At 34.3% G+C, this 17677-nt stretch overlaps 2 protein-coding genes and 1 long non-coding RNA gene across 4 annotated transcripts; 1 reads left to right on the forward strand and 2 right to left on the reverse strand.

Annotated features, from left to right (window-relative positions):
• Positions 1 to 529: 529 nt before the first annotated feature.
• Positions 530 to 2398, reverse strand: LOC111006764 (uncharacterized). The gene is made up of 2 exons (XR_015790231.1): positions 1722 to 2398; positions 530 to 978 (listed from the first exon to the last, which is right to left on the reverse strand). It is a non-coding gene; the product is annotated as an uncharacterized LOC111006764 (long non-coding RNA).
• Positions 2399 to 7568: 5170 nt separating this feature from the next.
• LOC111006402 (Protein kinase superfamily protein) lies at positions 7569 to 11123 on the forward strand. The gene is made up of 7 exons (XM_022278335.2): positions 7569 to 8139; positions 8434 to 9256; positions 9467 to 9746; positions 9842 to 9949; positions 10032 to 10310; positions 10392 to 10535; positions 10635 to 11123. The coding sequence occupies exons 1-7, from the start codon at positions 7836 to 7838 to the stop codon at positions 10809 to 10811; spliced, it is 2115 nt and encodes a 704-aa protein (XP_022134027.1). The 5' UTR covers positions 7569 to 7835; the 3' UTR covers positions 10812 to 11123.
• Positions 11124 to 12204: 1081 nt separating this feature from the next.
• NFXL2 (NF-X1-type zinc finger protein NFXL2) lies at positions 12205 to 17496 on the reverse strand. Of its 2 annotated transcripts, none has more exons than XM_088123472.1 (13): positions 16232 to 17496; positions 15982 to 16079; positions 15850 to 15894; positions 15552 to 15618; positions 14949 to 15041; positions 14473 to 14558; positions 14193 to 14355; positions 13879 to 14055; positions 13512 to 13702; positions 13341 to 13422; positions 13008 to 13214; positions 12697 to 12786; positions 12205 to 12607 (listed from the first exon to the last, which is right to left on the reverse strand). In XM_088123472.1, the coding sequence occupies exons 1-13, from the start codon at positions 17360 to 17362 to the stop codon at positions 12452 to 12454; spliced, it is 2586 nt and encodes an 861-aa protein (XP_087979598.1). In that variant the 5' UTR covers positions 17363 to 17496; the 3' UTR covers positions 12205 to 12451. The 2 variants fall into 2 exon arrangements, with proteins under 2 accessions (XP_087979598.1, XP_022134192.1); XM_022278500.2 differs by having other exon boundaries at positions 15850 to 15905; positions 15982 to 16095; positions 16232 to 17495.
• Positions 17497 to 17677: the final 181 nt, after the last annotated feature.

The raw sequence follows: 17677 nt of genomic DNA on the forward strand, positions 1-17677 counted from the left end.
CTACGCCTTTGTCAAAATTATTTAAGCTTAAAAACTCAAAAATAAAAAGACAATGATGTGTGTCATGGAAAAAATAGCATCGACATTATGGCATCAACAAGCTTGATCATTGCATTTAAATAAAAAAAAAAGACTTAGCCCATACAAAGAATGTGTTCAAAGAATTAACGGGCGTTATGGTCAGACCTTGTACGAGGCAAAAGCATTGATACTCCTCACCACTTTGAAAAGTCTTAAATGACAACGTAAGTATTCTTTACAGAGTACTATGGGGGCAACCAACACCTAGAACCTGTTCGGTTCATTATCCAAAAGCAAGTTTATAAAATATTGAAAACAGAAAAAAAACAAAGTTATATTTCACAACTAGATTAACTTTTAGTATCTAAATTTACATTCATCAATTAATATATTGTTCAGACTTAAGCTATTTTCTTTATCAAATTCGTTTAATAAAATAATCCAGATTCCAGAACACAATAATTTATAAAAATAAAATTTTCCCAAACTCATCAAACTTTCTAATATATAATCTGAGATAGTTTTCCACAATTCCCTATTCCAATGCCTCAATCAAACACATTTTACTCTATTCAATCTATTCCATGTTTCTGAAAACAAAAAAATTATTTTTGAATCACAATCAAACACCATCCCTTTCCCTACCCAAAACTGCATAGGATATATCTGTCTTCTAGTTACTGTAATTGTAAATAATTTCTACCACATAAACGCCGTCCCCCAAAAAAAAAAAAAAGGTATGACAGAAATAACAAAAAGTAAACTAATAAAGTATATTCCACAAAGCACGTAATTTAAGCCCAAAGTTGATTAATCGCACCAAAGCCTAGCCTAATCTCTACACAGTGGAAGAACCTCTCCCCACTAGTATCTTCTTTTCTAAATTTGTACAGAAATATGCTGGTAGTCTGCTTTTTGCCCCACCCATGACCCATATGCTTTATAATGCTGCAATCACTACAAAAGTCAAGCAAATAATCAATAATATCCCCCCCCCCGCCCGAAAAAAGAACAGGAATTGCAATTATGTGATTATGTATGTGGGGATGCCTATTACTCAGTAGGAGATGCGTATGACTCTGTCCAAGCACAGGAAGCGATCCCTGAACTGTGGAAAAAGTTTTTTTTTTTCCACGTAAAGAAGAAATTATAAAGATGTTGAATTTTCAATGGGGAAGGAAAAAAGAAATTAAAGATTATAAAATAAAAAGGGAAACAAGAGGGGATATTGGGGTGGGGTTGGTGGGTGTCTGAGTGGACTGCTTTGTCTTGGCCTTGGATTTTACTATAAATAGTAAATCTGTGCGTTTGTGCTTAGTGGGGAACCTGGTTCTTACTCCATTAACTTCCCTGATTTAGACAGATTTTCACTTTCACTTCAGAGTCCATTGTTTACAGGGATTTCTTCTTCGGTTTTCAAAAGTTTGGCCACTCCAACATGGCATTTTAGTCCCGGATGCGAGATAAATCGAACCTTTCTTTTCAACTTTCGAAGTGGTTAAGTGAGACAAGAACAAAAGGACAAAGAACGAATCAAATAATAACTTCGACAGAAAAGAAATCCTCTGATTCCAGGGGTAGATATTTTCCAGTAAAATTCGCATATAAAATTCCATTCGATGTTAACAGGTATAGGATCAAAGACGCAGCAGAAGCTTCAATTAGATAACCCTAAGAAAAATAAACAAAAACGGACTAACCTTCTTGCTTCCTCGTATAGCAGAATTTGACATCTTCCATCTCCGTTTCCATTCCATCGTCAAAAAGTTCTGCCAAATTCAAATTGCTGGAGCAATTTGCATCGCCCGTTTGCTGGAATCATCTGCTAGATTGGAACAAATTCACTAGAGGAAGCAAATATGTTCAGTCAGTAACGATCATTTGTCATTTTTCTTTAGCTGATTATGTTGTGTGGAACGAAGAACGGTTACAGAAATAGTAGCCAATTTGAGTGATACGGTCGTACAGTTAAAATTTACAACTCGTCTATCTTATTACCAACTTTCTTTTTAACTACACACGCTTCTTGCAGGAGAATTAGCTTTTTTATTTTTTTTTTTTTTTTTTTTTTGGTGTAACTTGTAAGGTGGATATTCAAAGGGGATTCGAAGTCCTTGGTTAGATACAAATATCTGAAGAACTATATTTTGGTTAGCAACACAAGTACGTATAGTTGAACTAAGATTATATTTGTCAAAATTTTATTGATTTAAGAACATTGGTGGAATTGGTGATGAAGAAAATATTTAAAATATTACCAAGGGTAAATATGAAATTTGAAGTATATAAACAATAAATAAAGAAAATCTTCGAGATAAATTTAATAATGGCAACAAAAATTTAAAAGAGCAAGTTAAAATTAATCATAATTTTAACACTAAACTAATTCAAGCATAATTTAATAGATAAAACATGTATTGTCACCCCAAAACAATAATGTCAATGGACTAAACTTAAAAGAAAAAAAATTATGTCAAACTTGAGCATAGTTGAACGAATTAAAATATATATCATCAAGGTGGCACTAAAATTTCCATAAATTTCAAATTGAAAGCTAGAATTTTGGGTCATAGAGGCTAAAAGATGAGTAAGAAAGAACTTGGGCTGTAGAAGAAGAGCCCAGCCCATACTTGACAAGGATGAGTCTCAAGTCCAATAGTGGGCTTGGTATCCAAAACCCTTCTCCATGTATACCCAAAAAGCATGGTTTTTTCCCTTTTTGAAAATAAATAAATAAATAAATAAAAGCATAAGCCATAAGATCAAATACAACATTAAAAGAGAGAGAGAGAGAGAAAAAAAGGAATGGTGAAGCAGTTATGATGGTTGTTGTGTAAAAATTGAAAAAGGAAGGAAGAAGTAGAAGAGAGGATGATTAAGAGACCCACATGGGGTATAGAGTCAAATCACTGCTCAAATTAAAGTTAGCTGATAATGAACATTGTGTGTTCATGTTGCTGTTGTTGGTGGAACTCCATATGTAATGTAATGTTGTGGCCTGTGGGTTCTACTTCCCCATGTGACTCTCTCCATCATCACTTCATTCTCTTCTACCCTAATTCTTCTCGTTCGACCACGAATCACATTGTCGGATTGATCGAGGTTCACTATTTTTGGTTGTAACAGATGCTCTCTCACTCATGTTTTCATTTATGCGAGGATTTCAATTATATATGAATGACCGGTTTGAAGACTATTTTGTTTTTGTTTTTTTCTTGTCTTTTTGAAAATAATTAAGCTTATAAACAATTAAACACGACTTCAACGCATCCATTTGTTTTGTTATCTATTTTTTAAAAAAATATTTTAAAAGTCTATGCGAATAGTTTCAAAACTTTTGTTTTTGAAATTTGGCTAAATATTTAGATGTGTTTTATAAAATGGTGAAAAAAATTTATCGAGAAACAAGCACAACTAATTTTTAAAAGCATAAAATGAAAATTGAAAATTTTATCAAACAAGATTTAATATTTGGAACGTGATTTAAATGACAATTGTATTAGGATGATAATATTATCCATTTTGAACTTAAGATTACATAAATTGTTTTTCTACTCTACTCAAATAAGACATCATTTGATTAGATACAATGTTATCCACTCGGTAATTAACTCATATTGTTTTAAGTTTAACTCATATCATACCTTGAGATTCAACTTTTAATCTCAAGGTATGATAATATATGTGTTTTATCCGTTGAGTTATACTCGTATTGACCTAAGTCATATATTTGTCAAGACAATAAAATATTTGTACTTTTCAGATTTGGATATTCTAAAATTTATATTAAATGTACCGACAAGAAGATGAAAATAAAATTTTATGATAATTTGACAATCAAAATATAAGATTATGATAAAATAAGTATAAAAATTCAAGAGCATAATAACGATAGTCAAATAAAATAAACACTAGCAATAAGTATCAAATTTAGAATATACATCCATGTCCAAGTCAAATTTAATTTCAACTTTCAAAAGTTTGAAGTTGTTCCTCAAAACCACCTCACATTTATAAATTATTTACATATAATATTACTTTTCTTATAATAAAAAATATAATATTACTTGATATACATTAATTTTGTTAAATAATATTTAAAGTTATTGTCCAATAATTTGAACTACAAATTTTCAAAAGTCATAGTCAAACATGAATTATTTTTACATTAAATACAATACTATTTATAGTGTGAAATAATAAATTATCGTGCATTATTATCATAGACATTGACTTTAAATACATTCGGTTCATATCTTATTTGCAAGCATTTGTTTTACATTAAATTGAATATTCAAATACTATTTTTTAGTTGGAAGTCCTAAATTTGAATCTCAACCTCCACATATTGTTGTATTATAAAAGATATTATTTTTTGAATATAACAAATTGAGAGTATGAGAGTTAGAACCTTCCACCTTAACAAGAGAAATGATACGAGCTATGTTAACGTTTGGTAACAAAAAAAATATAATGTAAAATAATTAATATTCTACCACTCATTTATCTCTCTCAAAAAAACACATCATCACAATATTTTAATTTTTTTAGTTTAATCAATTTCTAGAGCGTTTGAAATCTCCAACTGCCTAATTTTATAATCAATCTTTCAAAAGATTATATAAATTAAATATGGATATCTAATCTCAAAAGATGCCTTCAAGATTACAACTTAATGGTTGCCATTTGTTTTATATATACACACACTTAACTTATGAATCCAAAAATTGACAAAGAATCCAAGTCTTGGAGGTCCATTTGTTGGATATTAATTAACTTGGAAAAGAGATATTATTTATGAGTAAACTTTAATTTGAATATTAGAAAACCATTACTGAAGACTATTAAATTATGACCAAAGTAATAGTCAAACCATGTGAAATAATTAATATTAATTAAATATTTAGCATTTGTTTACTAACTAATTTTATCTTTTAAATTGATCTCTTTTCTAATTTAAATCTTTATACCTATGAAGAAAAATCGAAAATTAGAACTGCACTTGAATTATACTTCAAATAAATTCTAGATAAACTTAAAATATATAAAACAAAAAGATAATTTTTAAAATAATAACACATAATAAATTATGCAACATGGGAGTTATATTTCTTTTTAGTTGTTCTCATTGATGACTTGTATTTTACAGAATAATTGAAATGATTCCTTCTTCCAAATCTATGAAATTATAAACCATAAATTCATATATCAAACTAACTCTAATTAGCAAATCTAATTTCTCAATACTAAAACAACGAATATAAGATTTCAAGGTATGATTAAATATATAATATAAGTTAAGAAGATTATGATAAAACATCCCATCCAACACAAAATCAACTTTAGAATTCAAATAAACCAATGACAAATTAACAAAAAAAAAATAAATAAATAAAAGAAAAAAGAAAAAGAAAAGAAAAAGGAAAAAAGAACCAAATAATTAATCCCCTATACATAATCACATGGAAAAAGAAATTAAAAAGTGAGAAAAATAAGAAAAAGCTGTTTGTGTGACTGTGACTGTGAGTGATTTAAAAAATAAATTAAAATAAAATAAAATAAAAAAGGCTCAGCGGTGGGTGTAATTGCTTCATCACACCCACCCCCCAAAAAGTCGGTTGCACCTGCTAAATTATCCCCCTACGATCCTCTCTCAATTATTATTTTTCAGTTCATTATTATTTATTCACTGTACCATATTCATATTCATGTCATTATTATTTTTTTTTAAAATTCCACCGATATATAATTTTTTTTCTAAAAAATAGAAAAATCGCAAGTTAATTTTTTTCCTAAAAAGTTATACTTAATATTTAATAGATTTTTGAACTTTCAATTTTGTATTATATCCCTATCTTTTTTTAGCAAGTTTTTAAGTTTTCAATTTTGTACGTATATAAATTTAAAATTTCTTTAATAAGTTAGAGACTTATTAAATATAAACTTGGGAGTTAAGAGTCGTATTAGACATAAATTAAAACTTTTTAAAATGCAAGAACTTGACACAAAATACAAAATACAAAATCTAAAATTCTATTGGATATTTTTCAAGGGACTCCTGTTAAACATAATTTTAAAAATTTATATAATTTAACTAAAAAAATGTTTCAACTGCCTAGTTCGAACATGTTTCTATTTAGTTTATGTTTTCGTGATTAATCCGTCTAGCTGTTTGTCCTATCACATTATTTCAGTTGAATTTTATCTAATGATGTATTAAATAGGAGAATAATCTAATGTTTAGGATGTAATTGAAATTTAAATAGGTTTGAAAAGGAAATTTATATTGAATCATAATTTCGAAAATGGAAGAAAAAAGGGTATTAGAGAATAGTGGTAGATGAGTTGTAATTTCATTTTCAGTTGGTAAAAGAAGCACATAAGTCTTTGTTAGTGGGAGTGGAATAGTTGATGTCCTTGTTCTGAAATCATCCATATGGCTTTTAGACCTTAATTATATGATTGTGTTGTAATGCAATTCCTTTGCATATTTATTGTTAGCATTAAATTCCTTTACATTTTAATATATTTTTTAAAAAAATTATAATATTTTATTAAATTAAAAGTTTTAGGTGGTTCAACTTTTAGGTCTATTAAACTCTAAAAAAAATTTAAAAATATAAATGAGTTATTAGACACAAAATTAAAATTTTAAGAATTTACTGGATACTTTAGTTCATGGAGTTTTTAAACAGAATCTTTAAAACTTTAAACACTTACTCAATACAACTCTAAAATTTTAGAGACTAGAGGTTATATTTTAACCTAAATTATACCTTTCGCTTTCGTACTTTTACGATTATTTCAATTCATTATTTTCCATACTAGCTATTATTAATATGGGTAGGAACAAAAATTATTGGTCACATCGATACTATGTCAGTCAAATCACACTTATAATATGAGTACCATCAATTTTTTCATTATATCTAATACTATTTGTGAGTGGCAATATGTTGCCAACATGAATATAGCTCACAATTAAGATATTTTATTTTTTCTTTAAGGTCGGAAGTTCAAACTCCCATCTCCTAAAAAAAAGAGCGATAAATTTATATTATTAAAATTTTTATACAACGTAATGGTTAAAGTCTCTATGCTTCCACATTATTGCATTTGTGATACTTTTAGAAAAATAAAACTTGATATTAAAATTGAAGTAAAGCGTTTTTACCTCGAATATAATTATGGGGGGAGAAAATTTTAACCCAAACGAGAAAAGTGGAAAAGATTAGAAAGACGTTGAAAAAAGAAGGTTCTATGAAAAATAAATATAAACAATTCAACACCATTTATTTATATTTTTTAATAAAGAGGAAGAATCAAAAAAAGAGGAAGAAAAAAGGGAATGGAAAAGTTAAAATGAATTTGGTCCCCAACGACTACTAAATCTTGTCGCCAAACAATAATAATAAAGAACAATCATTACACGTGTAAGGCAGTGATTCACCCACGTGGACAACCTTACGAAACACAGAGAAGTGGGACCCACCAAATAAAACCCCTTAAACCCAAGGCTAATCACTTTTCAAAGTTGGTATTCTGTAAGACAGCGGCTCCCTTCGCTCGCTTCAGTTTCACAGAACACTGAAAAGGAAAAAAAAGGAAAAAAAAAAACAGAGGAGAGAGAAAGAGAGAGTGGAGGGGAGAGAGAGAGAGAGAGTGGAGAGAGAGAGTTCTCTCCAGCATGCAAACTTCAAGTCGACCCAAAAAAATTTCCACTTTTACTCTTACAAATCTTCTGAATTACCATTGTGCGTCGTCTCTCTCACACCCCACCACGAATTTCTCTCAAAGTTTGAGCTTTGTCGTCCATGGCCGTATCAGACGTGGAAGCAGTGCTCGAATTCCTCAGAAAAAATGGATTTTCAGAGGCAGAGTCCGCTCTCAGAAGGGATGTGGTCGAAAAATCCGAATTGGGTTCTTTTGATTTTGAGAAATTCTTCTTCCCCATGGTCCCTCCTCCACCTCCGGTCAGAATTCCGTCCACTTCCCGGAAATTGGCCTCTCTTGCCACCGGTGACGGCGACGGCGACCATCATTCTAGATCGAACTCTGTTTCCTCCGACGACGAATTTGTCAGCTTGAGGTCTTCTACCTCCGACGTTTGCTCTTCTGGTAATGATCTTAATCAAAATTGGTCAGAGTTGAAGGTCCTGAGTAAAATTTTAAGATTCTTCACTTGTTAAAAAATTCAAAATAGTATCTTGAAGTTGTCTTAATCATATTGAGTAAAATTAGTGTATTCTCTTGATTTCTTCTGTTGTTAGATGATGAGAGAGAGAGAGAGAGAACACTTTTTTTTTAATGTTCTTTCATGTTTAGGCAAATCCATGATCCTATATTTGGCAAACTCAAACTGGGTATAGCAATTGGCATCTAGGTTGTTCATAATCTCTTCCAATGTTGCAGAATTCATCAATCCGTATGGTATTCCATCAGATTCTTCTTCAGATATTGCCTCCCAGTTCGACACGGCCCGGGATTACCACGAATTCGATTTGCGAAATGATCTGCTTTGGTACGATGAGAAAGAGGATGTGAATTTCATGACACCCTCCTTTGAGGGTCAGGATTTCTTTGGCTGTCCAAGTGAGGATAAGTTTATAATGACAACTGAGAGAGATGAGCAATTTAGTAGCTCGTCAGCTCCAGAGAAGTCGATTCTCTGTCGTGGAGCTCCCTCGAGCGATGAAAGTTTGATCGAGGTCACGGATCATCCTTATCGTGTCGATAGATATAAGCAACTAGAAGGAGGCTTTGAGGGGTTGTCTCAGGGTTGTGGTGCATATAGTTGTTCAATCCCTTTCTGCAAATGCTGTGATACCAATGGAGAGTTCTATAGCCAGAAGTCTGCAGATTGTAGTTATCTGAATCCAAGTTTTAACGAATCCGATTCCAATGTTTTCCACTTGAAAGTCATTAAAGACATCACCGCTAACTGTGATTTAGCTCCTTGTCGAGATTATTCGACTGAAATACATTCTACATCTAACTTCCTTGAAGGGTTTGAAGATCAGAACGACTCCGAAAATAAGGTCCTCGAGAAAAGTTCTACACTTAAGGAAACCAATAGCACTAAAGTCGGAAGTCATGGGGAAGTAGAGGATGAAGAACATGAATCCAAACCAGTTGCAGACAGAGATGGCGTTGCTGCCGACGAGCTTCTGATGTGTAATATCAACGAGGATGAATTCGAAGTATTTGATCTGAGAATTATACATAGAAAGAACAGGTTGGCTATTTTTTTTCGCTAAAGTCCAACTAAACAATTAGGCATTTGATTGCTTTTACATTTTTAAGTATCTATAGAACTTCATTACAAGTGAACAGAAATTAATTGTTACAAAAAGTCTTCACTTTCTACTCTCTGCTTTGATAGATATTTTAAAGCTTGTGTATTGCAGGTTGAATGAGTTGTTCTCATGTATTATGCAATCTACAGGACTGGGTTTGAAGAGAGCAAGGATTTGCCTATTGTGCTAAATACAGTCCTTGCAGGCAGATACTATGTAACCGAGTACCTCGGATCGGCCGCTTTTAGTAAGGTCGTTCAAGCACACGATCTGCAGACGGGAATAGACGTTTGCCTGAAGATCATTAAAAATGACAAAGATTTTTTTGACCAGAGCTTAGATGAAATCAAACTTCTAAAGCTTGTTAACAAACACGACCCAGCAGATCAGTGCCACATTTTGCGGCTTTACGACTACTTTTATCATCAGGTCTGTTTTATCAGTTGCCCTCGAGCTCAATTTGAAAATTCGACCTTAGTATTGGTAAGGTCCACTCACTCTTTTTTGTAATGAAAATCTGACAGGAACATCTCTTTATTGTTTGCGAACTACTTCGAGCAAACTTATACGAATTTCAAAAATTCAATCAAGAATCCGGTGGAGACGCTTATTTTACATTTCGCAGGTTGCAGGTATATATGGTCATTTAGGCTAAGACGCTACGCTTTCTCGAGTTTAAGACTAATAAAAATGTTTCCGATTTTCTCTCGACAGATCATTACACGCCAATGTTTGGAGGCATTGGAGTACTTGCATCATTTGGGGATCATTCACTGTGATCTAAAGCCAGAAAACATTCTTATTAAGAGTTACAAAAGATGTGAGATTAAGGTTATTGACCTCGGAAGCAGCTGCTTTCAGTCGGATAACTTGTGCCTATACGTGCAGTCTCGATCCTATAGAGCTCCCGAAGTGATTCTCGGCCTCCCGTACGATCCAAAGATTGATTTGTGGTCTCTTGGTTGTATCTTGGCTGAGCTATGCTCTGGAGAAGTAAGCTTTTCTTACTGATATCCTCGTAAACCTCTGCTTCTAGCAAAACCGATCGAGTTTATATGTTTGATTTGTTTTCAGGTATTATTTCCAAATGACGCAGTTGTTATGATCCTTGCCCGTATGATCGGAATGTTTGGTCCCATTGACATGGAGATGCTGCTAAAAGGACAGGATACACACAAATACTTCACCAAAGAATATGATCTTTATTATATGAATGAGGTTTGGTTTCAGATTCCCTTAGGAATGAATTTAAAGCATAATTAACGTACTTTTTGTGCCATCAAGATATTTGATGATGACTGAGAGTTTCAATTTTAGGAGACTGAACAAATGGAATTCATCATCCCTGAAGAGTCCTCCTTGGAGAATCATCTGCTGGTTTCCGATGCCGGGTTCATTGATTTTCTTACAAACTTACTCGAAATTAATCCCGAAAGACGACTAACTGCAGAGGAAGCCCTGGCACATCCATGGCTTTCGCAGTCGTACGAATAACCATTCTCATCAAATTCTTTGAAGGCAGATTCATTACCCACCAAATAAATTAAAGAAAGTAATAAGAAGAAGAGGGAAAAAGAGTTGGCTTCAAGTTTTGCTTTTCATACATGTATATGCATGGAGGTTTGTTGAATTTGTATATTTGTGTCTTTTTCGAGTACAGATGGAGGAAACCCCTTTTTCAATTTTTTGTTTTTTTTGTACATTTCTGAAGAATTTTTGGAACTGATTTGATTCAATGAGTTTGAAACTTGTCAATTTAGTGATACAGAATAGAGCTTTAATTGGAAATGAAATTATGGTTTAGCACGTGCTAAGTGGGAAGCAAAAGCCGAAAGATGAGCTGCTGAGGGAGACGTTGCATGTGATTTTGCTTTGAACCAAAGACTGCGACCAGACACAAAGGTTTCTGTCTTTTTTTTTTTTTTTTATTTTATTGTTTGGCGGATTTTGACTCTGAACATTATGAGGAAAAAAAAGGTCAAAGCACTATAAAAAGCTTCTTTTTTTTTTCACTCCAGAAGCATTAGTGGCTTCTTCTATTATTGGATCTTTTTTTTTCAGACTAGTAACAGCTCACCACTCGCAACCACACCTCTGGTTTTTCAAAGATGAATTTAGGGAAATATAAATTAAAAAATGGAATTCATTGTTTTCTTCTAAATTTGAGGTCATTAATATGGTGGGTATAGTAATTTCATTAATGCTTTGAACTGAATAGAAACCACTTAACTGCATCTCCTATATCTTAGCGTATCTCTCACCTAAAATCTTGAAAGTAACTATAAAGATGGTCACACGATTCTAATGGTCATCTTTTCTTTCAAATAAATACCTAGAAGGTGAAAGGAGGTACGCAAATTTTGATTCGAGAGCTTTTATTCTCTTGAATCACATACTGACAAAACCTTCGGACTGTTAACTCCTTGTTTCACATGATCTTCTTCGAGTGTTCGGAGAGACATTCATGTTTTAGCCAATTTTTAGTTAAACAATTATCATTTTAAGTTTTTCAATAGTCATAGATTTGCCCAGGTAAAATTCTCTTTATACATGCTAGAAAGTTATAGAAACTCAGTTCAAATATAATTTGTCACTTTACATATTGAAATGAATTTGGACGCTCAAAATGATGCTCAAATGAATGAAAATTAAAGCAATTCATTCTTTAACCTGAAATCACTTCTAATAAAGCAATTAAATTTTGAATTGGAATCAGTCTTCATCGTTTATTTAAATGTTATTTATGTCAATATTCTTTTTTTTAACAAAAAGAAAGTTACTATTCAGAAAAATGCACTCAAAGTCGAACAAAGTCTGGTAAATGGTCTAGATATTTAATTTACAATATTCTTTTACTTTTTATTCTAAAATAAAACACCAAAAAATGTATTTAAAAAGGAGAGATGTGATTATAAAGGGCAGAAATTACATTATTATCCATAAAACAATTCATTACAGAGCTCTACTACAAGCTTTTCCACAAAGAAAAGCTAAAGAATGTTTAAAACAGAGGAAGAAATCATGCTAATATCCTCTTTTGTACAAACTCAAAAATGTAAGTTCGGGATATAAACAAAGCGAGTATAAATTTTCATGAAAGACTTCTAAGTTAAGAAGAACATTGAGTTGAGACATTAGATTCGAGGGTACCTCCTCTGTCTCTGCTTTTCAGCTTCATTCATCCAGTCGTTGAGCCATAACAAGCCCTTGTAACCATATGATGATATCGAGACGACGGCGATCAAGAGAACGACTAATAGAAGAATATACTTCAATGCGGCAAAGAATTTCTGTTAACAAGGATTTTAGTTGAACCGAGTAAGAAAATGAATCAAGGATGTTCCTCATATTTTACAGAATAACCCCAAAGTGAAAGTACCTGTAATCTTGAGATCTGCTCAACTTCTTGCACCGAGTCACGCCTTCTTTTTCGCTTTGGTACTTGCTTTTTCGTGTCCAGCTCCTTCGCCTTTATCCCAAGAAATTGAACATGATGAATTTAAAATTAGTAATAGGCCATTCCATTTCCTTCATACTCAACGTTATATAGTCTAAAACCATTGAGCTTCTATTTCAACGGTTAACTCTGCGGTTTCTTCTCCATGTTACTTTTTTTAGAGGAAACTGAAAATTTAATTAAGCATAGTATACAAAAGACAAATTTTTGTAGTATAGTACGAAAGACATTACCCCAACGACTTCAGGTTTCCGATGAGATAATTCCGACTCAACAGCCTGTACTTTACTTTTGCAGTCAGAACCACAAGGTAAAAGCCCATACCCATATTGGGTTTTCGGTATGTCTTTCGGGTCACGAGTGGCTTTGCGATAGGCTGCTTGCACATCCTTACATAGCCACTCTTTTTTCAAGGTTTGGCATCCGCAACGAACAGTAACCTTCAAAAGATTTGAAATGCAATTTGGATAAATGTTTGTAGATGACATTGTGCATCCACAATCATAAGATATTCATATCCACGTCATCAGCGTTTAACTAAATATGGAAGATAAACATGTAGGTACCTTCTTTGAACAGTTATCCGGTGCTGGGCATTCCCCAGGATGACAAGTTTCTGGGCATAGATGCGTGCAGTAGGGCAACTTTCTGCAACAACAAGCACCTCCAATGTTGTTTAAGCTTTGTTTTTTGATAGAAAAACTATCCCTAACAAGAAATAATTTATATTTGATTACCTGTGGCAAGGTCCACCGCATGACCGTACAGCCATTTGCTTCTCCTGGGACAAACTAATGTAATACATACACTCAAAAACATGGACCATTGAACTGCAGTGACATGAACGTTTCAGAAGCACTTTGCAAGGGGGACAATCTCCAGGATGGCACTTTAAGGGACATGGATGTGCACATTTTGGCTTCCTCTCCTGGACAACATAAATTGCGGAGATTTAAGAAAACTAATTATTCTCAGGCTGAAGAGTAAAGTTACATAAAATTTTCTGCTGCGGAAAAGAAACTACAGTGGAATTGAGTTCACGTCAAAGATGAAAAAAGGGCAGAACAGAAAATCGCACAATAGTTAAAAGGTGAACATGTTAACCTTTTCACAAGGAAGATTACACTTTTCGCAAGGCTCGCTCAAGTCTCGTAGGGATGATGATGGATGTTGTTGGCTCTTGAGCGCGTGACAAATTTTGGTACAATAATGATTGGTACAGGGGAGAGGATTTCCACACAAATTATCACAAGAAAATAGTGTCCTATTTGAGCAGACCATCTGAGGTTTAACAAAAAAAAAAAAGTGAACAAATATTGACGATAAACAAGCCTTGGATGACCAAAGTCAGCTCAAAGGGAACTTGCAAGAAATACTTCAAGTTTAAATCCAAGGACTGCTTGAAACCTACAACTAACCATTCTCTCAGCACCGATGTGTTGACCAATGCACGGCCTCCACACTAACTCTGGGCACGGAGGACATAGAGAACCAGGAGTGGGTTCCTCTGGATGAAATGCCTTCTTTTTCTTTGGTTTCAATGTATATTCTGGTTTTGGAGGAGGCTTAGGACCATGGCATCTAAATAAAGGAAAGGAGATAAAAAGGTCAAAAGAGTTAAAAGAAGAGAAATACTCCAACAGATTTAAATCCCATCATTGTCTTAAGAAAAGATTCAATTATCAAAAGGTTACTAACCTTAATTGGCATTTATGACCACATGGATATTCTTCTTCACAAATCCTGCGACATGGGGGACATGCTCCATAGTGGCATTTGTGTGGCTGAATACAGACATTTAAATTGTCAAGAAAAAGTTCTCTTTGAATATGAGTGTGATCAACTGTGTAGCGTGACTGTGATAGCCTACCCCATGCCACCATACAAACGATAATTGATGATTCATGCTTTTTTAGAAGTTGTCATTTTCAAAGGAAAAATGAAAATTACATCCATGTGGATTTGAATGGGAACCAGATCTTCAACCATGCAATGCGTTTCAGGCTCCAAATCATGGAAGTCAAGTAAATTTTTAAGAAGAGGAAGAAACTATTTTGAGCATTAGGAATACAAGTATCCTCCGAAGAAGGATTGTGACATATTTATATTCACATAATATTTCAACAGAATAATATATATAAATCACAAGAAACCAACTCATAGCACAAAATTACCTTTAGACTTAATCTATGACTGCATAGAGGTGAAACAAGACACCGTTTAGGACATTTTGGAGGCTTTTGATCCATCTCAGTGCCGCAAGGAACCTAATATAATTAGCAATACGGATGAACCATTCAGATTACAAATATTACAAGCACAAATATTGGCAACAGATCTAAAAAAAATATATGACAGTACAGCTCTCGAAAATATCTTTTGTAAAGCCTGATAATATCAAAGTTAATTATCATGTTACAGTTAATATAAAATCAAGCACACAAAACTATAGGACCCACGCTACTTGCCAAAGTCTAGAGCTTAAGCCTTAGCGGACCCTATAACCAAGAGAAACCAGACCACGATGATGTTTTCAGTCCAAGCGATAAATACACAATCCTTTGGCTGCAACTTACGGAAGTACAACATGTCTCACTTATTCATTCAAGAGAAATTTGAAAAAGAAAAATTATGAACAAATTTTAATTTCATTTCTTCAGCTCCAAGTTTCATATAACAGAAATTAGCCCAAGCAGATAATAACATAACATAAAATGAAACAGGATACCATAAGGCAAAAATCACTTGGTATGAAAATTAAAGTACAAACGTTTCACCTCAAAGTGTGTCTCGCCACATGCACACGATATTGTTACCATCACTGGACAAGGAGCGCAAGGACCTCTGCAGTACCAACAAATTGATTATTTTCATTGAGATCAGTAAAATATAGTTCTATCTGATTAATATGCCGCAGGAGAATCGTTCAAAAATAGCTTAACAATAAATCTCTAAATTATTTCTAAGAGTCGGTTATCCTATGAACAGGGCATAACTCTTTCAGACAAAAAAAAGGGAATAAAACATCAGAATGAAGTTCCAGAAATCATTACAACATTAGTACTTTAAACGTACCTATGACATGGGGAGGGACATTTGTGGTTCTTACATCGCAGCCTCCTGCCACAGATCTAAATTTTTTAAAAAGTTAATAATCTTCCAGAGAATGAAGAACTGAATATAAAATCCAAGGACAGCAATAGAAACCTCTGAGCAGGGCGGGCAGTCACCATCACAGCAGCGGCGTCTACAAGCATGGCGTCCACAGTCTCGCATTCTCTGGCATTTCCTCTCACATGCCAAATCTTGATAGCAAGGAATCTACTCTAGACTTAGTAACAACATTCTAAAATCTCAAAACTCACTGATGATTGAACTTCTTTTAATTTTTCATTCCAATTACCACAGCATTAAAAGTAAACACTAAACAGAGATATATTTTTTTTAAAAAAAATACCTCTTTCCTCAAGCTTCCACACCTGCAGGACTTGAAGACAACAATTCTGCAAGTTCCAATACATGGGCCGCGGTGACATCGCTCTGGACACCTATGGAAGCCACAAGCAAGCATCTTATCACAAGTGGCCCCACACAATGGAACAGCAACATCACAAGGCATTCCTTCATGTGCTTTCTTCCCACAAGGGCAAGTTCTTCTCCCCTTAAACGGACACTGCCCACACTCTCCAGAGTGACACCCTTCATTGCAAGAATGTTTCCCACATCCCAGCAACTTATTGCATTCATTATCACAACGAAAATTCCGATCCCAGCATTCCCTCTTCTCCATGGTCTTCCCACATTGACATTTAAATACACCTTGAATGCGACACGGGGGACAAGAACCGTCGTGGCAAATTTCCACGCACTTGTGCCTCCCACAATCCAACGCTTTCGAGCAAACATTGTTACAAGAAAAATTCTTAAACCCACACCGTCGCGCGTCCTGAACTGACCCACAATAGCAACTCGCCTGTACTATCTTTGGGCATGAGGGGCAGGGACCGGGGTGGCACAGGAGCAGGCAATGGTGACCACAATTGTGTTTCAATGGCCTTCCGCATACCTCACCGCAGGAATGGGGTAAAATCCATGGATCATCGCTTGGCGGGTTTTCCAATTTCCCACAAAAACAGAAGTACCTCTTAGGGATCGAAGATTTGGAATACTCACCTCTGCATTTGGGACAGTTCCACCCAGAGTGCTCGTCAGGGTTATCAGGGGAGACGAGAGCGCGCGTGGCAGCCCGGGCGGCGGCCAAGTCCGAAGCCTGACGAGCCCAACTCTGAATGCAGAAAAGATGGAAGACGGCAAAACAGAGTGAAGAACAGGACCAAGTGGGGTCGGAGAGCCTGATGCGCTCGAGGCATATCAAGCAGGACAAGGCGCCGGAGGAGGAGGAGGTGAGGAAGGATTGGATCTTAGAAAGGTCGGCGGTGGTGGTAGATCGGCCGGTGAACTCGAAATAGGCTTTGAAAATGGAATCGGAGAGATCAAGATGACGGAGGGGTTCAGATCCGGCGTTGTCATCATCGGAATTGGAATCGGAGTCTGAAATGGTCCGTCCATGGTGGTGGGTCGTGATCATCCTTCAAGTTCAGGCGAGGGGAAGAAGAAGTTGCAGGCCGAAACCACAATCAAATCAATCAACTCTGGACTTTCTTTATTCATTTTCTGATATTCATGGGCCTGGCCTTTGTTTCTCTCTACCTTTCTCCATATTCAATTAACTTTGAGACGCAAAAATGGAATTTAGATCAAATAAATATTACCATCGAGGGAGTCATTTAAGTTTAAATGTCTATTTCAATTATAAACTTTTTAATTTATTGCCTAAACCAATCACCAATAAACTAGTTTACCGATGATTGACACATATCTCTGACTAAGAGATCGTGGTTCA

Source organism: Momordica charantia (genome assembly GCF_013281855.1).
Source record: "Momordica charantia cultivar OHB3-1 chromosome 4 unlocalized genomic scaffold, Mcharantia_2.0 BLBB01000004.1, whole genome shotgun sequence".
Lineage (NCBI taxonomy): Eukaryota > Viridiplantae > Streptophyta > Magnoliopsida > Cucurbitales > Cucurbitaceae > Momordica > Momordica charantia.

Bases quoted from the DNA above. Each gene is read 5' to 3' on its own strand.
- LOC111006402 (XM_022278335.2), top strand. From the start codon at position 7,836: ATGGCCGTATCAGACGTGGAAGCAGTGCTCGAATTCCTCAGAAAAAAT. The intron at 9,747-9,841 runs GTCTGTTTTATC...AAAATCTGACAG, and splicing joins ACGACTACTTTTATCATCAG to GAACATCTCTTTATTGTTTG. The intron at 10,536-10,634 runs GTTTGGTTTCAG...TTTCAATTTTAG, and splicing joins ATCTTTATTATATGAATGAG to GAGACTGAACAAATGGAATT.
- NFXL2 (XM_022278500.2), bottom strand. From the start codon at position 17,362: ATGATCACGACCCACCACCATGGACGGACCATTTCAGACTCCGATTCC. The intron at 14,056-14,192 runs GTTAGTTGTAGG...GTTAAACCTCAG, and splicing joins ACATCGGTGCTGAGAGAATG to ATGGTCTGCTCAAATAGGAC. The intron at 13,423-13,511 runs GTAATCAAATAT...TTGTTGTTGCAG, and splicing joins TGCGGTGGACCTTGCCACAG to AAAGTTGCCCTACTGCACGC.